Genomic DNA, 25886 nt, shown 5'->3' on the forward strand with positions numbered 1-25886 from the left:
CGTCTTAAATAAGTTTCAATTATGATTGTCGATAGTTAATTGTATTTTTATATTGAAAATTCTACAAAATCATGTTTAATTAATAATTATTTGAAAACAATTTATTAATAATTATAAATTTTATTATAAAAATTTAATTATTTTTATAATTATAATTTCCACGGTATAAAATATAAAAATAATGTAATATATAGAGTGTAACATGTTTTTAAAAATTAACTAAAATTTACGAAGATCGGTCTAAATCGAAAAATAAAAGGAAAAGAGAAAAAATATAAAATTAAAAAGAAGATTTATAGCATTTGGTAGACATGATTCTCCGTCTTCACGCGAATTGGCCTCCATATTTTGCCAGTTCAGCTACAGCCTCCCTTCCCTCCCCACACCAAAATCACCACCACCACCACCTCCATCTCCACTTCTACCAATCTCATCCACACAATCGACGCCGCCATTAACCATTATCTTCTTCCTCTTCTACTTGTACATGTTTAATTTCCCCAATTTCTCTTAACTCTCTCTCTAGGGTTTTTCCCGATCAAATCCCATCGCTGACAAACGCAGGTACTATTACTTACTTCGTACGAAATCATATTTAATTTGGGTTTCCAACTACTTTTCTTGCTCATTTGTCTTTAATTCTCGTACAAAACTTTTAGCTAATCCCTTACTTGATTAGGCTGGGTTTCAGTTTTCTCGATTTTTATTTTACTTTTGAACTGTTTGTTTTTTTAGTATTGAAAGTAAGATGCAGAAGCTCTAGCTCTAGCCCTAGCCCCAGCCCTATATATGTTCTTTGTGTGGTTTAAACTTGCAATTAATTGGCTGCACGTACTTGGGCTTCCTATACTTGAAACGTGGAAGCTTAAGAGATTTACATCGAAAGCTGCTTGTTGCTGTGTCATACTGTTTACTCTGTTATGTGACAAATGTAGGCTCTGTAGGGTTTCCGATCGGCTAATTTTATGCTATCTACATGTCGTCTTTGTAGTGAAAGCTACATATGTTATTATATTCTTGGTTATGATCCTTGTCTTGATTTTTGCTAGAGGTGTCCGAGGAAGGTTTTAGTGAATTTCAATGTATATGTGCTCTGAATAATGAAAATCCGTATGATCAAAGTTTATTTAGTCGTAACAAATTATTCTCTTTTTCTACACTGTCCACAGGCATGAGGCGTTCTAGACACAACAATGCATTACAAGTACAAGATGATTGGCCAATCCGAAAGGCCCTCACACTTTCAGACGTTGACATAACTCACCCCTTTCTGACTCTCCCTCGTCAGCCAGTTGAGACTTACATCCTTGTCCATCTAACACAGCTTGAGCGCGATCACCTTCTCAACAGAGAGCAAGTAGCCATCAATGCTCAAGATGATGACACTGGTGATCTTTATGTAATGAAGTTAAAATGGCGTGGAAGTTATTACAATCTGATTGGCAAATGGGGAAGAATCGTACGCAGCAAAGGACTCGATGTTGGAAAAGAGATCAAAATCCGTTGGTTTAATGGATGCCTTCACTTTTCAGTCCCTCAACAACAAGTTCTTGCTATTCCACCATTGCAAATCATCCCTGCACCTGTACCCCATCATGATCAATGGCCAATTAGAAAAGTTTTAACACTATCTGACGTGGACACAAACCACCCTTTTCTCCCTTTAGCAAGAAGATCAGTTGAAGACCATATTCTTGTCCATTGGACGCCTCAACAAAGAGAGCATTTGAGAAACGAAGAACAAGTCAATTTGAATGCACGCGATGTTGATACAGGGGATATATACGTCATGAAGCTGAGGTGGCGTGGTAATTATTATAATCTAATAGGAAAATGGGGAAAGATTATCCGTAGCAAGGGACTAGGGGTAGGGAAAGAGATCAAGATAAGATGGGCTAATGGCTGCCTTCATTTTTCTGTCCCTTATGAACAGACTGTGGTCCCTACAACAATCCCAGTGATACATCATCATCATCAAGAAGAATGGCCAATTAAAAAGGCTCTAACTTCATCTGATGTGGATACAAACCATCCTTTCCTCACATTACCTGGGAAATCAATTGAAGATCATATTCTTTTGTATTGGGCATCACAAGCACGAGAGCAGTTAAGAAACGAGCTTCAGATAAATGTAAATGCACGAGATTATGACACGGGTGATCTTTTTTTAATGAAGTTGAAGTGTCGTGGGAGTTACTATAATCTTATTGGAAAATGGGGTCAAATCATCAGAGGGAAAGGGCTGCAAGTTGGACAGGAGATTAGGGTTCGTTGGGATAATGGGTATTTGGTTTTTTCAGTTCCTCAATGATATAGTAATACTGATATCAGGTTATTAGGTAGAAAAATTGACGAAAGTACTCGAGTTACATTACATGCTCAATGCTCAATGCACAATGAATGTTTTTTTTTTTTTTTTTCGCTTTGTAAATCTGGAGATGTGTCGTTAGTTGTTACCAGTTTACGCGGTTGTTTATATTGGTAATGACACCAGGGTTCAATTTTCGTTATTCTAGTCTTTGGTTGTCCCGGATATTTGCATATACACAAAAGGTTGGTTTTTATTTTATGTTGGTATGGAAATGAAAAGTATATATATATATATATATATATATATATATATATATATATATATATATATATATATATATATATATATATATATATATATATATATGTGAATGAGGGGATAAGGTGTTAGAATAAAACAACAAAAGGTATGTCTCTGAAAGCTAGAACTGTGTAATTATTTATTTGGAGAAATGTTTCAGGTTGTAAGATATGATATTTATGTGCTGTTTTTTTTTTTTTTTCCTACAATAAGTACTGTATGGGTAAAGCGGGTGAATGTGTCATAAGGTCTGTTTCTTTTCGAGATTGATTAAACCGGCTGAGTGAAACTAAATGATCATTTTACCCTTACAAACCATTTTCATAATATTGGTCATTTTTAACATGAGAAGAGTTGGGGTGAAAAAAAAAAAGAATGGCAAATAGTTAAATGGTTGGTGTCAGAATACATTTAGCTTTTTTTTTTTTTTTTTTTCTTTTTTAAATCTTTGCATTGTTGTATACAATTGCGAAAAGAAATCCATAATATATAGCTATTATAATTTTGAAAATTCAATCTGGGTAGAACGGGTATACACGAATTAAAATTTCTACCTATTACCCAAACCATTGTAAATTTGGGTTATTTGATAACCGAACTATCCGATCCAATTTACCCGAATAAAAAACGGGTCAAATGGGTAGAATGTGTTTCAGTTATTTTGGACATACCTTATATGAAGGATGACCCTACTATTACTAGGATGAATCTCAAGGCATTTTTCATTACTTCTTAAAATAAAGAAAATGATGTTGTCCATATCATAACATGTTTCTTTAATTCTCAAAATTAAGAAAAGAGTGGTATTCTTTCCAACCAAGCTATAAAATCCCAAACAACCAAAATGTAGCCACTTGACCCTTTATTATACGCGCTTAGCACACGTACTTTCGGGTGCAACAAATTTTAATAAATCATGCTTTAATTAGCTTTAAAACCGATGACCACTTGAGGAATCATAATGAGTGCCAACAATCTAAAACAAATACATCAATACATGTGGATGTGCAATAAGTTAAATAATAATAATAATAATGCATTCATGCCACAAATGACCATGCTACTCTCAAGGTAGCATTCAAGTTTCGCTAGATTCGGGCAATTTCGAATAACCGCTTTTAGTTTGTATATATCGGAAACAAATAATTCAGTTGCAAGCTAATTTGTTTAAGGACTCTGTGTTAACTATAAACCTCGACAATATCAACATAATTTAGTTTTTTTTTTTTTTTTTTTTTTTTTTTTTTTTTTTTTTTTTCGAACATCATCGCATCTTTTTTTTTTTTTCCCTCTAAAAACAAACATTTATATCGATGTATGTCAATGTCAAACCGTAAAGTTCAATGTTTATTGTTTGACAATCATTAAGTTCAAGTTTGTATGATTTAGTTTAAATTGTTTGGGTTGAAAAACAATTCAATTTTGTTTTTTTAGTTGAAAAAACATTTGATTTCAATTTTCTTTTCGGTTTTTTAAAAACCAAACTGCCAAATTTGGTTTCTATAATTTTGTTCGTGACCGCAACTTCATACAAACACATTGAATAGTTCTATGATATAGTCTATATTTCTACTAAAAGTATATTATAGAGACCAAAATGGAATGTTTTTTCAACCAAAAAAAAAAAATTTATTATAGAGACCAAAATGGAATGTTTTTTCAACCAAAAAAAAAAAATTGATACAAAATCATAGAAATCGAAATTGAATGGCTTTTCAAAAAAAAGAAAAAAAGATTTGGCATCAACATATATTGATATAGATGTTTATTTTCAACAAAAAAATATCAATATATCAAAATTTATAACTATAAAGTTCAGTTTTTTTTTTTTTTTTTTTTTTTTTTTTTTTTTTTTTGAAAAACGTTGGTTTAGGTTTCTATGTTTTAGTTTCAACTTTTTTTTTTGGGTTGAAAAAATCATTTAACTTTTGTCTCGTATCTATATTTTTTTCACCAAAAGTTTAATGGTTTTTATATTATATTATATAAATGGTGAATGTGTTTGTATGAAAGTTGCACTTACAAACCAAATTTTACAGTTTGGTTTTTCAACAAAAAAGTATGAAATTATAGAAATCAAAATCAAACGATTTTTCAAACCAAAAGATGAAAATTAAGTTATAGTAAACGAAACTAAATAGTTCAATAAAATACTGAATTTGCGGTTTGACATTGATATAGATGTCTCTTTATAAATAACAAAGATTATAATTTTTGTTTATATATTAACGTTTTTCGATAAAACCGAGCCCTAAAATTCAAAAAATAAAAAACAAAACAAAAAATAGATATTGGTTTGATAGTTTCTTTTAAATGAGTGGTTTTATTATAATGTAAAGGGTATCACTTGTTTGACTTGTATTTGCATTTCAAGCTAAGTGGTATCGTCACACCTAATCCACTCAAAAAGTGATGCTATCTCAGCGTTATGTCAGTTCCACTACAAACTTATTATCAAACCACTAGCCATTGGAAATGGTTACCATTATATATATATATATATATATATATATATATATATATATATATATATATATATATATATATAAATTCAAGGGTATGAATTGTAAATCCCAGAAATCATTTTTGATTAACTAATATGGATTTAGGGTAGGATCTATCACGTTGGAAAAGTCCAGGGACCAAATAAGCCATATCCTGAAATTCAAGTTGTCTTCTTCACCTACAAATGGAATTAAACGGCATTGATCACCGTTTGCAAAGCTGCTTATTCATTGGTTGTCTTCGTCCGTGGAGGGAGTCACGCCACAAAACACCTACGCTTCTTTGGGGCGGTGTTCATGAGTAGCTTGGCCAGCCATGTCACATTTCACGCCACAAGAAACCTTCGTCGGTGTGTCTAAAAATATGTGCCTTTATTTTAATAGTAGCTAAAATTAAAAGGTTAAATCCAAAAACAAAAACTTTTTATGTTATTAGCCTCTCTACATATTATCCATCAAATTTTGTAATCTAACGAACCACATTCCATCTTACTAAACCAATAAATAATTCCAATTTTAAAACCTTTGTAAAAGAAATCTATTTTTATATTTAATATTTAATACCTTTACCTTTTTTGTTATGTTCCAACCCTACATACCCCACTCCACCCCATCCCCAATGGCAGAAGCTGTACATGGCCAACTTGAACATTGGTGATACTTGTGTTTGGTGAATCTTTCTTAATATATTGGTGTGATGACAAGGACATCTCCATGCTATTGGTTCCATTTCAAGACTTGGACCAAAATAATTCTTATCAACATAAAAAAACCAACAAAAAGCTAACAAATTGTATTTTTAAAACCCCTGAAAGTCTAATTTATCATTTTCATTGTACTCGTTTTATCTGATTTTTGTTAAAAAGTTATATTTGTAGATTTGATTTCTCGTTAAATATTATTTTCTAATGTGATATTATATTTTCATAAACAAAAACCTGAAAACGACAAAAGAAAAGAAAATTGGTTTCATTTGGGCTGTCAAAAGCAAGCCTTATTCATTATTCATCGACCAGCTGCAACCCAATCCACATTGACGACAATTCAAGAATTTTAGAGAGAGAGAAAGAGGAGGGGAGCAGAGCAGAGCAGCTCCAACGATAGATAGAGATAGATAGATCATAGATAGTGAGAGCTGTTCGAAGAGGAAGAAAACCCTAATGATCAACACTTGCTAGAAGAAGAACAGCAAGTTGAGCTTCGATTCGAGTCGATTTGGTTTACTATCCTCGTTTCTTCCCGAAAATCACATTGCATTTGAAAATCTTCTCTGCGTAATAGAGGTAATGATCAGCTAAGTAAATTCCTCGTGAAAGATTGAATTTGTGTCGTTTTAGCTTGAAAGTTATTGATTTTTTGAGAGAATGTAGGTTACGTAGAATTAATTAGTGTTCTTTTTCCAATTATTAGGAGGATAAACAATAGGAAGAAAGAAGGTGCAAATTTTAGGTGTAAACTATAAGGTATGATGAATATGAATATTATCAACTGAAATTGGTTTGAATCTGATTTCGCCCCTCAATGGTACTAAATTATTAAGCTCATCTGTAAGAAACGATAATTTGATTATGGTGGTTGTAGATGATTCACCATTACTAGTTATTTCTGCCATACAAATATATTAGTTTCTTATATGCTTTTGCCATAATTATTTTACAGGAATTTGTGATTTGGCTATGGAGAATTCCAAGGGACCATCAACAATAAGAAATATGTACAGTGGAAAACACTATTCCCTTCCCCCTAAAAGTCCATTTCCAAGCATTACCCCATTTTATCCTGATTATACTCCAACCACTGCAAGTGGACCAAAAGGGATACCAAAGTACAGGGACGGAAATGTAAATTCACATCATCATCATCATCATCATCATCATCATCAACGTACTTCTTCTGAAAGCCTTCTAGTAGAAGAACAACCTTCATGGCTGGATGAACTTCTTGATGAACCAGAAACACCTGTAAGAAGAGGTCATCGTCGCTCATCAAGTGACTCTTTTACATATATGGAAGCAGCTAATGCCAACATAGAACATGCTGCACAAATTGAGTACAGATTGAGAAACATGAATTCTCAATCTCCTCCTTCATGGGGATCTCAAGACTTTGATCTTTATAAAGATGCTAGGAATGCATCTTTTTATGTAGAACATAATCCAATGACAAAAAACAAGAATCGTGGTTGGGATTCAGCAAATTCTTCTAGGGATGGATTTATTCTGCAAAACTCTACATCATCGGGTGCCTCACAAGAGGTTAATAAGATTGTCTCACCAACAAACGAAAAGCAAGACACAGTTGAATCTTGTACACAAGATGCACATAGTGATTCATCTAATAACAAGGGTTCTGCATCAGAAACAGACACTAAGCGTGCTAAGCAGTAAGTAAATTCTCTTTCTCCTTTTTACATTTTGGGATTTAGGGCATGCTGAAGTTTACAATATTAAAAAATAGGAAATGTAAATCATGTTTGCTGTGTTACAAGTCGACTCTGCTAGTTGAAATATGAAATTAACACCTTTGTACATCAAATACAATTTCAATTTCTCCTCCTTTCTACTTTCAAAAGCTTTTTAGTGAGTTGTTTCATTATAAATGAAGTGAGGTGCTGTTTCCTTTTGACTTAATGGACTTGATGGGGACATAACTTAATCTTGTAAGCTATATATATATATATATATATATATATATATATATATATATATATATATATATATATATATATATATATATATATATAATATGAGTATTTCTTTTTGACTTAGTGTAGAAAGAACGACTTAATAGATAAATCAAGGGATAAGGATTACAAGGGGTATTCCCCATTAAGTCCTAACTTTTTTTTTTTTTTTTTATAATTTGGCCTCCTTTACTTTCCTACCTTTGGTTTGAAATATTTTACTTTCCTTTTCAAGATGGCATGTATGATAATCCTTGTTTTCTGGTGCCAATAAGGAAATGTAGTTTAACAATATTTCTAAAAGCTCCAAGTTGGTATTCCTGCTTTTGATAACAGGCCCCATCTGTATGAGTGGTTTTGGTAACATGTTCCACTAATAAGTAATAACATAGATTAAAGATGATGACGTGGATTTATGGTGATTATTAACTTTTATGAACAAATCTAATAACAGGCAATTTGCTCAACGTTCTCGGGTGCGAAAGCTTCAATACATAGCAGAATTGGAAAGGAATGTACAAGCTTTACAGGTGGATTATAATTCAAACTAAACTTGTTATTGTCTTATTGATATTTGATAGCTGTTTTATAATTCAAACAGGTACTTAATATATATTTGATGTGATTGCAGGCAGAAGGCTCTGAGGTATCTGCTCAACTAAAGTTTCTAAACCAGCAAAGTCTTATTCTGAACATGGAGAACAAAGCACTGAAACAGCGGTTAGAGAATTTGGCTCAAGAGCAACTTATCAAGTACTGTAAGTTTCTAAACATGCAAAATATGAATATAATTGGTCTGGATCTTCTCTGATTATCTGGTTTTGTTTATGTGATGACTTATTAAAGTATTGAGTTGCTACTTGCTATAGTTATATATATCCACTGAAGCAAATTTTTTTTTTTTTAAAGTGGAACATGAAGTTCTAGAGAGAGAGATTGGCAGGCTGAGAGGGCTGTATAAACAACAGCAACAACCAGCATCCGAAGAGTCGATTATTATGCATCAGCGAACCAACAGTAGAGATAGTGTGGAATCTCAGTTTTCAAAATTATCTTTGAAAAACAAGGAAGTGGGCCCACTTCGCATCTGAAAAACAAACGTGTTTTTTGTTGTATCTTTTGAGTTGACTAATCTCATTCTGAAGCTGACCAACAAAATGTCGGCTCTATAGCAAATGGTAAACTGTTTGCGGGATGAGGCCCTGGCCCCTGGGTGGTACCTTTTTTCTGCCTGTTTTTTGGGAGGTTATGTGTGCTTGTTTATGTGTATGTGTATGTGAATGTGGATGTGGATGTGGATGTGTATGTTTATGTGTATGTGTATGTGGGTGGTTTTATTGTGTTAAGCTAATTTAGCAACATACTTGCGCCTAGTGGTCTCACTGGAGCTAGTGGTAACTATGGGAATATGGGGTGGTTTGTTTCCTCCTAATTGTCATTTATTTGGGGATTCCTTTCAAACATTTTGTAATGATTATTCATCTCTTAATGTTAATTTTAAGACTCTTGATGTAGCATTTTGTTTTCAAGATAATACCATTTTCCGGACAGAGTGGATACGATAGGATTATGGTAAGATAATGTCATACAAAGAGAAGAGAGAATGCAGTAAGATTATAGTAAGAATTTTTATTTTTATAAATTTTTATAATAGAGGTAATCTAAATGAATATGGTTCAAGACAAATTATCATTCTTGCATTATATTCATTTGAAACTTTCATCCCATCATCTTTCTATTCATGAGTTTTTAATATATATCTTATATTTATTTAGCATTAAAATTAAAATTGTGTAATTAAAAGAATATCAAAAGATTGGTAGTTTATTTATTTATTTATTTATTTTTTTAAAATCTAAACATGTCAATCATTTAAGAAACACACGGATATAAATCAAATGAGAAAAAATATATATAGAAAGAGGAATACAAAATTTTCAAGTTTTTTGTTTGGTTTACGCTTTTTTGGCCACATTTTAAATGACATACAATGTAAGAGAGAAAACATGTGGAAAGAACAAATGTTTAAAGGTTGTAACACCAGTGTTCTAGGTATATTTTATTTGTGGTTTGTTTCTTTAAAAAGTTTGCAAAATGGTCCCTACGTTGGGCGTACAAGATGGATATGTCGGGTGTAGGCAATTAAATGATTGATCGCGGATTTCTCGAGTATGCTAGGTGTACGCATGTGTATGTTGGGCGTACTCATGTAGAGGGCAAACCCTAATTTTTTAGGTTTGGACCATATTTAAAGAACATTATGACCTTAGACCCTCCCTTACCTTCAGTCTCCATCTTCTAAACGACCCCCCTTGCAAACCTTAACCTCTCTTGGTGAGATTTTGAGTTTTTTGAGTGTTGTGTGTCCATTCTTGAAGGAAGGAGATCTTTAGAGTGCTCTTGGAAGCTCTAAAACATTTGTGGATCTGGGATTAACACACCTCTAGCAACCTTCATAAGGTATAAAGCTCTATACTTGGTGCCTATTTCTTTAGATCTAACTATATAGTAAGATTTGTTCATTATTGGTTTCATAGCCTTGGATCTTGGGATTTTGAGCAACTCCAAACCTAATGAGGAGTGTTTCCTTTCATTTAAGAGCATTGTGGTTCATAAAAATGGGATTTTGATCTTTCCTAATCATGCATGATTGATCAAGTAAGCTTTTTGGTCATGAATAAGACTTAAGGTTGGATTTTGGACCCCTTGTAGCCATGCAAATACATAAAGGTCACAACTTTATAGTTTTAGACATTTGTTAGGGTTAGATATGAATTTTGGACATTAAGCCTTATTGTATTAAGACCTAGATTGAGATTTTGGCCATCAAGGGTTTACGTTGGTTATAACCTCGTGTATGCTGAGCGTAACAGGCTGAAGCACCTGATCCTTTCGAGATCGAGCTGTACGCTAAGTGTAACAAGTAGTACGTCGAGCGTACTCTCAAAAAACCTTTTGGGATGTTTTTGGGTCTGGGGTCTTTAGGAGTTGTGGACTTTGGCTAGTTGAGTCGTGAGTGGAAGGGGAAAATGGTCTTTTGCCCTTGGGAAGATAAAAATATGATTTAGACCTTTTTTTGTGGGTTAACCCTTGATTATTAATTAGGGTTGTTATTGGGTTATGCTTAGTGTGAGGAGCAGTGTTTGCAGCAGCTCGAGTGTGCGGTTCAGTTATCTTCAGTTCGAGGTGAGTTTTCTCACTATGCTTGTGGGTCGAAGGTACCAATGCCGACCCACCATGTTGTTATGTAGAATGTTAGCTGTTATGTGACTTTTACATGTTTTAATGATCTGGGTTGAAATAGACCCCAGAGATGGGCCCACGAGTATAAGATGGGTTGAAAGATACCCTAAGGCTAGGCCCATATTTTTGTATTGGGTTAGAATATACCTTAGGGCTAGGCCCATTTATATGTCTAGTATGTGGTACTTTGGGGAACTCACTAAACCTTATGCTTGGAGTTTTATTTATGTGGTTTCAGATACTTCCGGTTCGAAAAGGAAGGGCCCGACATAATGGCACCACATCATCCCCTCATGGTTTGTGCATTTTATGATCTCTTTTACTCTGATATTTTTTGATAGTTTGTATTTTGGATAATTTCGAGACATGTGATGTTTGGTTTGATGAATTTAAAAATGAAATTTTTACTTATGGATTTTGTGTTATTACAAAGATTGTGTTGATTTGAGTTTTTTTTACTACGTTTCCAATCATGTTACGATGTCATAGTTTTAATTTTTATGTTTGTTATATATGTTATTAAAGTAACTTAATAGTTTTTGCTATATAGATATATAGATTTAAAGCGAGGATACAAATATTATGGACGAGTAAAATGTAAATATTGAAACAAGTTTCATAAAGATATTATTCTTTTTTAGTTATTGATCAATTATGATACTATACGTCTCCATATAATACAAACTTTGATATTTTATTATTATGTATTATATTTGTGATTTTAAAATAAAAAAATTATTTATATATTTGGGTGTTTAAAATTTTGAAAGAAATGTACAATTAGATACTTAAATCTTATATTTTAGTATTTATAGTTAAACTGTCATTTAAGAAAAATTATAAGAAAAAGATGAATGAAAAGTTTGAAAAAATTATTAGAAAAATAAAGCGTGTGGCTCAATATAAATAACTACTTTTTAAAATTAAATCTATTTATTTTATTTAAATAATGTATTTAATTAATTACACTTTTTGAGTTACTCATCCAAACTAAAGTTTCACGATAAATCATTTATCTTTTACCATTTTAATTTTATTAATTATTACAATATAATATTAACTTTTTCTATATTTCATACTTATAGTGTTATAGTGTGATTATTGATTATTAAGTAAGATAGTTGAATATGTTTTACAAAAAAAAATGTTAATCAATTAAGTAGCTAATAAAAATTTAAACTCTCGCCACTCTTCAACTTTACATATAAAAGTATAAAACTATAGATAAATATTTATTTTTACCATATTAATTTGAATATTCAAATTTATTAACTATTACAAAATAATATTAATCTTTTCATATGACTATTGAAAATTTAATGATTGTTAGTTGAATATTTTTATTATATGATGTCATTTTTATTACAAGTTGAATTTTATACTATATATGATAAACTAAATGGTTTAAGACAAATCATTTATCATTTACCATTTAACTTGAAATTTTTTTAATTTATTAATCATACGTAACACTCCTCGCTAGGGCCTATTGAAATTATACTTAAGAAAAATCCTTTGTGGAAAAATTCCCACAAAAAGATTCAAAATAATGTTTTGCGTAAAAACTATTTGGTCCTAAAAAGGTAAACTTAATCAATTTTGAAAACTAGTGAGGTTGCTAACAGTAAACATCTAAAAACAAGTCTCCAGCTCACCACACATTTTGTGGCCTTCTTAAAGTCCAAGCTAATCCTTAACTGAAGCCAATGTCTTTAATCTGAACACACATCAAACTATGTTAAGCAATGAATTTGCCTAGTAAGTTACCTCAGGTTAGGTCATTTAGAAGGAGAGGATGTCAATCAAACTTATTTGAACCAAGCCTCCAAAAAATATTTAAAACACAAAGAACACTTAGGGTTTAATAACTCAAATCAAATCAATGGTCTTATATGCCAAAAAGATTTACTTTAAACAAAGTTATTTCCAAAGGGATGCATAAGTCCAACAATTTCCATAAAAAGGGTAAACCAAGATCAACCAATAAATACGATGCAACTACTCCCACCCTTTTGTCAATCTCATAAGTCTAACTCAACAAAAAAAGACCGGACATGTAAAGCTCAGTACATACGACATACGATAGTACCAACTTTTGCACTAATATCACAAACAAAGTTCGATGGTTGGATATGAAGAGCTCATGACTAACGTCACGGTCAAATTTTGCACTTATATCCACAAACAGTCAGTAAGGGCCATCATCATAGGCCACACAAGGGATATCAAACATCTACTTGTGTACATGAGGATTATCTAGAAATCTACTGACAACAAATAAACAAAACAATTGTCTAATTGATACCGAGATCAGATCTTACGGTCACACTCATCCTAGCATGATATGCACAAATAGGATGCTTAAATAATTTTGAAAGTATATAAGTTTTTTTAAGTTGACTTTTTAGATATCTAATAGTCATTAGACACTGGTTTGAAAGTGTTTAGAGTGAACTAGATAAGTTTTGTGGCCATTCTTGAGCTTTTGAGTCGTTTTGGGTGTGACATACAATTCACACAGTCAACGACATAGTGTAATCCCAATACTATCATTTTGTGCTATTGTACATATTTTTGGTTTTGCTTATAACTTATGCAACACAACTCCAATTCATTAACCCTTTAAAGGTCTTACGAAACATGTCTAGTGAATTTCATGTCAATCCAATAATTAAACATTTAATTAGTGCCTAATTATATAATTAACTTTTGATTAGGTGATGATTAAGGTGTGGGATCACTTGGGACTTGCGGTTAACTTTTACTACAAATTGAAGTTGAGTACATACCCAAAATACATGTAATTTATAACTATGTTCAAAAATGTTTTGAGATAATTGATGCTATATGTACTGTTATGTGTTATGTGGCCTTCATGGCATAAATGTGCATTGCATAAAATCATTTTTAATATGTTTTGAATGAGAAAATGCTATTAGTTTGAAAACTTATTTGACCTAAAACCCAATTAGAGGTAGATATGAAATTGGTTATGGAATTGTATCAATTAGCTATGGAATTTGTTATTGTAGTGAAAAGTATTAAGATTAAACATAATCTTGAAATAAAAACATTATGATGAACTTGCTTTGTAAGAAGAAGTATCATATAATGGAACGATATCAAAGCTCTAATTACAATGGTGAAACAACATCAAAGCTCCGGTTACACCATGTACACACAATTCAACTAAGACTTATATCAATATGACTAATAATTGTAATTTTTTGTTCCACATGAAAAGAGGGACATGCTGACCTTTTGTTTTTGCAAAAGACATAAATGACCTTCTCATCCTCGTTATAATATGTTTGTTATCCATGCACAAAGCACAGATAACAAACATACCATTATCGTTATGTGTTATGGTTTTGACTTTTTAGGTTATTTTTAATTCTTCATTTGACAGAAGATTTGAAGGAATCAGCACTATAAGAGCATCGGCATAAATAAATAAAAATCTGCATACATACACTCTCCAACAAGGTTCAATTTTAATAAATATCTCTACTTGAGGAAAATAAAAAGAGACTTGCATAAATTTTCAAAGCTACAAACTTTTGGCAAATATACCCCCCAAAAGAAACGTAGGAAAGATACAAGCTGACCTCACGTGTGACGCCTTCGCTTGACATTTGCCTCATCATATGACTCCCACTTTTTGTGATCAAGAATGCTGATGTCATCCAGGTCAGCAATTGCAAGCAGATACTGAGTCAGCTTCACTAGTTCCCTGTCATTGTCTCTGTTTGCATGTGCTTTTCTGAAGGGCTTTATCGTCAATCCATTCTGTGGATTCATTACAAAGTTTCTCCGTAGATCATCAAACATTATTGTATTCTTTGAACTGTAAAACTGCAGAGCCAAATATTATAGACATGTCACTTTTTGTTCTGACCAAATTACCCTTTAAAGTTTCAAACAAAATAAGCAAACCAAACCTCAGGAAAATGTGCCCAAATTAAGCCAAGTGGTTTGCAGTCAAAGATTCCCCTACTATCTGATTGAACTGTGATCATTGCTAAATGGTCTAGAAGAGCAGTAATTTTGTAATCAGGATTACTCAGTACTCCAAGTTGTCCCATTTTCAGTTCCACCCATTTCATGCTGAAGAAAAATAAAATGATTTATAATTGGTATTCATCAAAGCTAAAAAAAGATTGAGAAAATTAAGCCTAACCTTGTTGCAGACCATATGATGATGTCATACTCTGCATAAACAGCTGATAAGAACTCATGAAGATCTGCATGTGTTAGAAAGTTAGTGTTACTCGGTTGTTTATTTATTTTTAATTATTTAAGTGAGAATGATAAAGTTAAGGTTGTTACAAGGGCGCATGAGTTCAAGTGGATTTTCTGCTGTTGACCGATGGTCAAAGAGAGTATAGTCTATATCCAACACAAGAAGCTTCTTCCCCTTTCGACACGGATTTCGGAGTTCAATCTACAAATGAATAAACATCCACTTTCACATATCATAATCAAAATCAAATTCTATGCAAGGATTCTTTGAAATTATAACCCACATTAACTATGGTTAAGATATTGTTTCTTTTTTACTTGATGGGGAAAGAAAAGAAGGAACTTAAAATGATGATGACCTTGTATTGATTAACACGTCTCCTTAGTTTCTGTTTGTTGACCTCTTTGTCTTTAATGTCAACAGCTTCATCTTGTCCGATTTCAAAATCATCAACAATCTCTGGAGCATCAACTGGATCCACGATTATATCATCTTCAACAGTACTGCATCAATCATATTCATGTATTATAAATGTTCATAAGTCAAACAAGAAAAAGATCAGAACATAGGGGTAAACTAAAACACTTTTCCATCTGTAGAAAGACAATATACAAACCATAGAGTACGTTTTACAGAACTATAACTAATTCACTATAACTTTCTAGAATAAGAGTGGACATTACAAATGTTTACAGTGTAGTGGCTCAAATTGAAGAACAATTCAAGATGTTCAAACCCTTTTCTGGCAAGAAACTGAGATTCACTAATTAAAATATTTCAAAGTAAGTTGAAGATTACAAATTCATGTTCATTAACACTGGATCTTGAATTCTTGATGTCAGAACATGAACAATTGTTAAACCTGACTTATGATAACTTGACACAAAAGGATCACCAAAATTGAAAACAAACTGCTCAATAAATTGTTAAATTTGCTCCATTCTATAGGAGACAGCCACTTTAAATCCTGAATGGGACAGGCTAACTAACTTATATTTAGTACTACAAGAACATGTTTATGAGAAGTAATAAGGTTGACAGCAATCAGCAGATCACAATCATCTTTAAACTTAGTATTTTCTCCATGAAGCACATGTATGAAAGTCAGTAAGCATCCCACTAAAGACAGGTTTTCTTGTTCACATGTCAAGAGCCAATAGCATACGGTAACTACGAAGATGATGGCCCTTCAGGCTCAGGGCCTTGCGATGAAAGCTTTCAATGAAATCATCACAGAAAAAACAGACAGATATACTTTTATGCAGCCAACCGCATACAATTGGGACTATTCGTTGACACATAATTAAAGGTCCAATCACTCATGCTAAACCTGCAACTCCTTTCAGCACAAACAAAAATGCAGAAAATAATTGACAAATCAAAAACTTCATTTGTTGATGAAGAAACTGAAAGAAATTGGGACTACGTGAAGATAGACAAACACTTATAGGTTTACCCGATCATTGTCATTTTGAGAGAAGATTTGAGGGGTAGACCGGAGAGAAGGGTGGAATCATCTGCGAGTTTGGATCCAATTTTAGGGTAAAGAAGTTTCTGACGTTTGGGGAGTACGTTGGTCAGTTGGCATATGCGTCGTTTTAGTTCGCCAACGGAGTCGTCGGCGCACACTCTGACGGTGTATTCCTTGCCGCTCCATTTCACCGTCAGGGTTAGCTCCTCCTCCGTTACCGGAGACGTCAACGACGACGATGCCATTCAGGTCGTTGCTTGAGTGAGGAGATTCTTCAGCAACGAAGAACTATGGCGCCGTGGCGGAAATAGCGGAAGAAAATTATAGACGCTTCTTTTTTTAATTCTCTTTTTTGTACCCACCGTTCTCAAAACCTTAATTTGGTGTTGGGAAAATGTTATCCAAGTTTTATGAATTAGTTTAATTGGTTTTATGATTTTTTTTCCGGCTTTTTTAGGGGAATAATATCGTTTGATGGGGTTTAAAATCCACTTTTGAGATTATAAAAGGGGTAAACTGGTTACCCCTTTGTTATTGTCTTGGAGATTCAATTCCCTAAAGTATTAAGGTTAATAGAGATTCACCTTGATTATGCCGACTTCATAGTCATTGGTTATGAAAGTGGTTGTGTAATCCTTATGCAAATAGACCACTTTAGTACTACTAACTTGTAGCAATGGTTGGAAGAAGACAAAACCGAAGTCCTTGATACAACCAATAAACCAATTAGTTGCACCTTGTAAGGAGTACAAGACCATGAAAATGGTGACATTAACCTAGATGATTACAACAGTCATCTACTCATCTCCTGTTCAATAACAATAAAGACCCGTTTTTAAGTAAGCTTTGCTTAATAATACTATCCTTGAAACCTTACCTAAGTAAGAGAATGAAAAGATTGGTGACAATATCCTTGAAGATGATGTTCCAACCACCTTCAATGAAGCACTCACCGGAAGAAACAAAAGCTAGTTTTAGGAATGAGGTTTTAAGATCCTAAACAACTAAAACATGTGATATGTAATTATGCAATTACTGGTGGTTACTAGTTGTGTTATATGAGGAATGCTAATAAAAGGGTGTTAGTGAAATGTGGTGATAGACAATGCACTTTTAGGTTATGGGTTCATGAATCTTTCTAAATAAAGTCTCTTAAAAGTGAGCATAATAGTGCCAAAAATTTCAAATTAGGATCACTTGTTACTTATATATGGATTGGTAGTCACTTTATTACACAATTTGTTAACAAGCATAAGTGTAGACTACTTAAGAAAGTAGTAAAAAAGAAGTTTGGTGTACAGATAAGTATGAAAGTGTTTGAGAGCCAAGAAACATGATTTGCAACTTATGAAAGGTCCCATTATAAAACACTATGCAAAACTCTAATCATATGGTGAAGAGATAAATAAGAAGGTCAAACCAAGGATCAACTGTGAAACTTTTTGTGAACTCAATGCTATATTGGAAAACTCATTTAGTAAGATTTACATATGTTTTAATGGAGTAAAGAAGGATTAGAGGACATGTTGTAAAAGACTCATTAACTTGATTGGATGTTTCCTAAACAATTTTTATGGTGATGAGTTGATATGTATTATAGGTAAGGATGGAAACAAATATTCCTAATTGTTTTGGGATGTTGTATGTATGGAAGACAAAGAAAACTGGAAGCGGTTTTTGGAAAAATCTAAAAGAAAATTTGGGGCTAGATGAAGGATTTGGACTTGTGTTAATATCTGATCAACATCAAGTATGTTGTGACAACCCGGAAAATATGTCACCAATCGTCGTTAGAGTTTATAATCTCAGAGTCATGTAATAGGACGACAGTGTAGTCTTTCGATATATGAAGGAATATGAAACATCCCAAAAATACGGTTCAAAAATTTCGTTTTTAAAATATTATTAAAACCATAAATATCATCACGATAATATAAAATCATAAACCATGTATATCGAAATATCATAATATATGTCAACATATCAAATATCAGAGTAAATCTCCCAAGCTAGCAAAACTGTGGTGTGTGTCATGCGATCATCCCGAGCTCTTCCCTTTGCTAGCTGAAGTACCTGAAATCAAACTGAAAACTGTAAGCACGAAACTTAGTGAGCTCCCCCAAACTACCAGATACCATACAATAACACATAATAGCACATATTAGGCCTTGCCCACTGCATCGGGCCCCGCCCGACATCGGATAAATCCGGCATCGGGTCCCACCCAACATCGAACCGTGGTCCGACATCGGGCCCTGCACGACATCGAGCTAAAGTACGGTACACATATAACATAGCAAAAAACATATAACACATAAACATAAACATAAACATATAAAGCTTCCTCGGGCTTGCCCCGACATCGGATCGAAGTCCGGAACACATAACACATAACATATAAGCTAAACCTTCCTCAGGCTTGCCTCGGCATCGGACCGAAGTTCGGAACACATAACACATCACACATAAGCTAAACCTTCCTCGGGCTTGCCCCGACATCGAATCGAAGTCCAGAACACATAAACAAGTACATGCAAGAATCACGAAGACATCAAGCATGCAAACATTCACCGGGCTTGCCCCGACATTGAACCGAAGTCCGATACATATAAGCTACATCAAGCTAACCCCGACATCGAGCCTAAGCCTGACATATACTAACATACATAAATGGGTTGACATTGGTGCCTTCGACCCGTTCCTACTAGAGGAAAACTCACCTTGCAAAGCTGTCTATGCAATATCATGGTGAGGAATATCTAATAGCTGCTCCAACGTCTCCCCGGATATCAAAATCACAATAAGACTTAGTCAATATCTGGAAATCCTTCTCAGGGTAAAATATAGTTACGTTGCTTTGGTGAAGGCAACCCAAAAGGACCATGCTCAACCGGATCAAGTACATACCAAATATAGGGCTTAGACACTAATCCAACAACACCAACTATTTCATCTACCCATGCTTTATCCGCACCATATTTGTAGATATAAAATAAATATACCGTTTAAATCTTTTAAAACATGTATAAAATCGTTCATCCAGCATAGACAACAAATATTCAAATAATATGCACACATAATACGTAATTTATATAGAATATTTTATATCTATGTGTAAGATGAAAGTAACTATGCACTCACTTTAAAAGGTGGTGATTCCAAACTCAAACAGCGCTTCGCTTCTTAAAAATAATTTCCTTCGACGAAACCTAGTATTATTACCACTAGAGTTTAGTCTATTATTCGCTGAGACTAATTAATAGTCTAGCTATTATTACTATTATATAAGCGCTAAACAATACTTATATAACCCATAATAATAGCCCAAGTACTTATTATAAGTTCCTAATAATGTTACTATGATTAAATAATAGCTATATTAAAAATAGCGTAGGCATAGCTCGATTACCACGGGTTTTATAGAAAACCAGGCTTTGCTTGGAGCAGCGTTCCCGAGCCGAAAATCTCTTCTTCTCGGAGTCGTCGAGCACTCGGGGGCTTCCACCTCATGCTAGGGAGGTTCCCTACGCTTTTCGGGGGGTTTCGGGGCTAGAGAGAGGTTCTAGAGAGAGTAAAGAGAAGAAAGAATGGGAAGGTGTGAAGAAAATGAGGGTGAGAGAGGTTCTATTTATAGGGTGAAGTATGGATGAACTTGGTGCCACATGTCACCATCTGGTGGCAAGACTTGGGGAGAAAGCAATGGCCAAGATTGTGTCACGTCACCATTTGCGCACAACACACTTTCGACTTCTAAAATTCGTAACTTTCACATACGAGCTCCGTTTTTGACGTCTTTATATCTACGCGTAGGTAAAAATAAGATCTACAACTTCATTTTGACTTCGTCGGCTAATTCTCCACCGATCTTAAATGTAAGAGTACGAGAAGATTAGACTGTTAAATGACCGTGAAAAATTCATAACTCCTTCATAAAAACTCTGTTTTCGTCTGTCTTTTTACCGTTGAGTTCCTATTAATGTGATCTTCAACTCTCATTTAAGTCGCGTAAGCCAACAACCGCTCGAACTAAAATTCGAGTTTCGGGTCGTGCACTACTAAGCCAAATCTTAGAAAAATCATAACTTCCTCATACGAAGTCAGATTTGGGCGTTCTTTTTATGGACGCTCTCAGCTTAACATATTCTACGACTTTCATTTAGATAACTAAGTACAAAATTCGCTCTATCATAAATTCACTATTCACATATCCCCGGTGTCGTGCCGGTTCCGTCGCGAAACTTCGAGGGGTCATAACTTATTCGTTATAACTCGGATTTTGGCGCTCTTTATATGTATGGAACCTTTGAGACATATTCTACAACTTCGTTAAGATTATTTATTCTAAATAATATTTTGTCGAAAAATCGTTTTCGATCCCTATTATTTCTAAATTGACTAGTCCGGATCTACGGACGTTACACTGTAAGACTATGATTTGGCCCATAACATTCACTTAGGGTTGGAGTAGACCCGTTATTTCATATATGATTGTTATGTACGTTATATGTATGTCGATATGATAGTTGGCAGATCGGCGCTATAACCAAAGTCTTTGTGTGGATGCATTGTATATATATGATAGAATATGTGGTATATTGGGGATCTCACTAAGTTTTATGCTTACAGTTGTGGATAATAATGTTTTGCAAGTTGTTCGTGAGAAGAGCTCGCTGGAATTGTACACACACATTGGAGATAATGATTTCCTATGTTTTGTAATTCAACTCTGATAACATTATGGTTTCAAACAAATGAATGTCACTTATTGTTTATAAGTTAAAGGTTTTAATTGGTTAACCTGTTTCCAAAATGAAAACTCTCTTTGAAATTTTCGGGACGTTACATGTTGTCTAGATGTATGTTATTATTATATTGCGTTGATTACATGTTAAATACAATAGTATGATTTTTTGTGTATTGTTATGTTTAGGATTGGAACCCATAATGTTATACTTGTATTTTGGTATCAGATCATTACATGTCAATGACAAACTTAGTGTTTGAACGTTATACTTATAGATTGATATTGGTTAATGTAAGTCAATGACAAACTTAGTGTCTGAACGCCATACTTGTATAATGTTCATAAATATAAACGAGTAATGGGTATTTAGAAGTTTTAGAGAAGTACAATTATGAAAATGAATATAATTATTAGTTTATGATGGTAGCCTTAGTGGTTGTAATATCGTCAGTAGAGAAATGAAAATTTATAACGGACTCATTGTATGTAGTGCTATATTGAAGGATTGTTGCAAAAGAATGATGGTAGTCTTGGTAATTATAATACAAATATTATATGAACTATTTATGTAATATTAATTACTATTAAGAGAGGTTATAGAAATTATTATTAGCTAATATGACTCTAAGTGTTCTATATCTTTTAAGTAAGTGGAATGTTTGATGACATGGTTAATGGCATGTGTGTCTATTGGGTAACATGATGTTGTTGTATCGTTAGTGTACTTATATGTGGTACCATTGATACGATTAAAATTAAATATAAAATTTTAATAATTTGAAAAGTGTGAATTTATAAAAAAAAATTGAATTTTTAAAATTAATGAGACTTTAATGTATTGAATACATTACATGTATAAACCCTTTCTAATAAATACCTTACATATATATTACATTACTAGTTTATAACCCGTGGGAACCACGGTTATAAAATTAATTAAACTTTTATAGTAAAAACTCAAAATTATTAATCAATTATTTTAAATAAATTATTAATTAAGAGATGTGTTTATTAGTTATATGAAATTATAATTGTTGATTCAAATAAATATGTAAAATTAATTTTTAATATATATTAGACATTTTTTATTTGTGAATTAATGAAAACAATAATATAAAATTTAAATTTAAATTTTAAAATTGAGAATAAATACATTGACAAATAGCATCATATGAATGATGGTTTCTAATAAATTTAAAATAGAAAACTAATAGATTGACAAAGGGCAACACATTAATTAAGAGGTGTAATATGATGATACATGACAAAAGAACTACTCTTTTATTGGTATAGAGATATTAAATGTGAAATTTTAATTTAATAAAATAAAAAATACAATAAAATGACAAGTGGAAAATAGAAAATTCTAAAATTCTAGAAAATGACACGTGTCCAAATAAATGAGAAGATGATATGTGGCAAAAAGTTATTTATTTATTAGGGAGGATTATTATTATTTAGTATAATAAAAAATAGAATACATTACCTCTGGTATTAATAAAGAAAATATAATTCGGCGAAAATTAACAATATTAAAGTTAACTAAACCCGTTATTTATGTCTAGCATGCAGGCTGTTTGGAAACACAACGACGCTGGATAAGAAGGCACACGTTATAAAGTGTTTACATCGCATCCTAGCGCAAATTAGGGTTCAATTCACTCGTCCCCTTCTTCCCCACGATCAATCGTTTGCTTCTCCCATTATCTCATGTAAACTAACACTTACGATCAGTCACTATTTTGAATAATTGACCAATATACCTAAAACCAAAACCTAATGCACCTTATACAGAACACAAACAACGACACAACAAAAGACGTCTCTTTCCTGTGAAGCTTTTCTCCATCGTCTCTTTCTTGTGAAGCCACCGGCCGGAGCGCCGCACTCCACAATTACCGGAGACCTTCGACCCAACAACTATAGGTTCGTTTCTTCCTCCATTCGTTCATCTTTTTTTTTCTTTGTTGTCGCTCTTTCTAGAAATTTCGCTGGATTCATCCTTCTTCAATTTCTTGTTGGAAATTCAGTATAAATATTTATATTTTTTACTAACTTTGGACATATATAAATATGTTGTATATATAACGAACTCTAAGTGGGTTTGTGTTCTCCTCCACGAGGACTTCAAAACGATATATTATATGTCCAAAATAGAGTATAAGTGAATGAGATATCGATACTCAAAGATGGGTATTTGAGAATAAGTTTAGCAAAAGAGAGGAATGTGGGAATGAGTCCCACATTAGTGGAGAGACCAAACTCAACAAAGTTTATAAGATTCATTGCATGGAAGGCTTACAAGCTTGTGTTTATAATTATGCTACAACTCCTACTCGCGCGCAAGGGGGGGTGCAAATCTTGGCTCTGTAGACCAAAAACACCGAACTCGTGCATGGGCGCGACCTGCGGACACGAATGCAACTCTGAAAACTCAGGCACGCGCTACCCTCATTTTTGCTAAACTTTACAGTTTTGGTCCTTATTTTTGAATTCTGTAACAGATGCGTTAATTGCATAATTAATGACATTTATTGCCATTAAACGCTCAATCAATTAGTGATTTGTTTCCATTTCACGATTCAACTATAAAAGAAGACCTTTCCTTCTCATTCAGACACACGAATGAAATTACTCTTCTTCTTCTTCCTTCTCTGCACTCCTGCTTCCGGCCATTCTTTCAGGCAAGTGGTGATATTCGGCAGTACACAATATTGTTTAGGCTGTTGTACCCTGGAAACAGACGGCGAATCTGTTTAAGGGAATCGAGTCCACCTCGAGCCTCAACCACATCGTTTGCATCTAATTTTTCTTTACAGGAAGCTTTCAAGGACGAAAACGAAGACATTATTCTAACAGTCTTAAACAGATTTTATTCTTTGTTCTAATACAGATTTATTCTTTGTTCTAATACTCTCGTTTTCTGTTCTTTTATTCTAAAATCGAGTTTGTATCGATTTTTTTTCTATACTAATATTTATTATTGTGATTTCGATTCTTTCAGAATGTGTGCAACTCCTGTTGGTACTGGAACTCCTGCTGTTGGTGTTACCCCTGTTGTGAACCCAAATGCACCGGTTCCAAACATCATGGCTAATCATGCTGAAAGACCTGAAAAATTTTCTGGTCTTAACTTCAAGAGGTGGCAACAGAAGATGTTGTGCTACTTGACCACCCTGAACTTGGCTCGGTTCCCAACAAAAAATGCTCCTGTAATTGCTGAGGGGCAAGCTGATGCTCAATCCGTAACTGCAGTGGATGCATGGAAGCATTCAGAATTTTTGTGCCGCAACTATGTGTTGAATGGGCTAACAAATGCACTTTATAATGTTTATTGTAAAGTTGCAACTACTAAGGAACTATGGGTGTCGTTGGAAAGGAAGTATAAGACAGAAGATGCTGGAACTAAGAAGCATGTTGTTGCTAAGTTCTTGGAATACAATATGGTTGACTCGAAATCTGTTATGAGTCAAGTCCAAGACCTTCAGGTCATCATACATGATAATAATGCAGAAGGGATGGATCTTAATGAATCATTCCAAGTTGCATCAATGGTTGAAAAGCTTCCTCCTAGTTGGATAGACTTCAAAAATTACCTTAAGCATAAGCGAAAGGAGATGTCTGTGGAGGAACTGGTGGTGCGTCTTCGCATTGAAGAAGACAATAGAATGGCCTTGAAGAAAGGCAGTGTAGTTGAGTCTTCTAAGGTTCATATGGTGGAAGCTGGTCAAACTTCCAAAAGCAAAGGCAAGGGACCTCACAAAGGGAAAGCAAAGGGCGAAAACCTAGGCCCCAAGGCAGGAACTTTCAAGAAGAAGTTCAAGTGCTACAACTGTGGCCAACCAGGTCACAAGGCTTCGAAGTGCCCTCAACCTAAGAGGGAAAACCGTCAAGAAAACATGGTGAATGATAACATGGAGTTGGTGGCCATGATAACTGATCTCATAGCTATGGTTTCTAAAGTGAATCTCATGAATACAAATTCAAAGGAGTGGTGGATTGACACAGGAGCTACTTGTCATGTGTGTCATGACAAAAGTGTTTTCAACACCTATAAAGAATTTGAAAATGGTGAAAAGCTCTACATGGGAAATGCTGCTACCGCAGATATCAAAGGTGTTGGTGATGTCATTCTAAAAATGACTGTGGGGAAAGAAGTGAAGCTTAGGGATGTTTTGTATGTTCCTGGACTTCATAAGAATCTAGTGTTAGGTGGTTTGTTAAATCAATTTGGTGTTAAGCTAGTGTTTGAGTAGCACAAGTTTGTTTTGTCCAAAAATGTTATGTTTGTGGGAAAAGGATATGCCTTGAATGGCATGTTCAAATTGAATGTAATGGTGACAAACAAAATGAATAATGAAAGTTCTAGTTCTGCTTATTTGTTTAA

General features: G+C 33.5%; 3 protein-coding genes across 4 annotated transcripts; 2 read left to right on the plus strand and 1 right to left on the minus strand.

Moving 5' to 3' along the window:
* The first annotated feature begins 328 nt into the window (after window positions 1–328).
* LOC145047576 (uncharacterized) lies at window positions 329–2510 on the plus strand. Its single transcript, XM_078995878.1, has 2 exons — window positions 329–564; window positions 1170–2510. The coding sequence occupies exon 2, from the start codon at window positions 1172–1174 to the stop codon at window positions 2309–2311; it is 1140 nt and encodes a 379-aa protein (XP_078852004.1). The 5' UTR covers window positions 329–564; window positions 1170–1171; the 3' UTR covers window positions 2312–2510.
* Window positions 2511–6026: 3516 nt separating this feature from the next.
* Window positions 6027–9312, plus strand: LOC145047577 (uncharacterized protein At4g06598-like). 2 transcript variants are annotated; one of them, XM_078995880.1, is made up of 6 exons: window positions 6027–6398; window positions 6526–6578; window positions 6775–7498; window positions 8253–8328; window positions 8430–8556; window positions 8708–9312. In XM_078995880.1, exons 3-6 carry the CDS (start codon window positions 6792–6794, stop codon window positions 8887–8889), a joined length of 1092 nt encoding a protein of 363 aa, XP_078852006.1. In that variant the 5' UTR covers window positions 6027–6398; window positions 6526–6578; window positions 6775–6791; the 3' UTR covers window positions 8890–9312. The 2 variants fall into 2 exon arrangements, with proteins under 2 accessions (XP_078852006.1, XP_078852005.1); XM_078995879.1 differs by lacking the exon at window positions 6526–6578 and having other exon boundaries at window positions 6031–6398.
* Window positions 9313–14454: 5142 nt separating this feature from the next.
* Window positions 14455–17111, minus strand: LOC145047578 (ubiquitin family protein). The gene is made up of 6 exons (XM_078995881.1): window positions 16741–17111; window positions 15643–15787; window positions 15371–15485; window positions 15222–15285; window positions 14983–15148; window positions 14455–14896 (listed from the first exon to the last, which is right to left on the minus strand). The coding sequence occupies exons 1-6, from the start codon at window positions 16998–17000 to the stop codon at window positions 14651–14653; spliced, it is 996 nt and encodes a 331-aa protein (XP_078852007.1). The 5' UTR covers window positions 17001–17111; the 3' UTR covers window positions 14455–14650.
* Window positions 17112–25886: the final 8775 nt, after the last annotated feature.

The sequence above is a fragment of the Lactuca saligna genome, chromosome 5 (assembly GCF_052625555.1).
Source record: "Lactuca saligna cultivar CGN05327 chromosome 5, ASM5262555v1, whole genome shotgun sequence".
NCBI classification, from domain to species: Eukaryota; Viridiplantae; Streptophyta; class Magnoliopsida; order Asterales; family Asteraceae; genus Lactuca; species Lactuca saligna.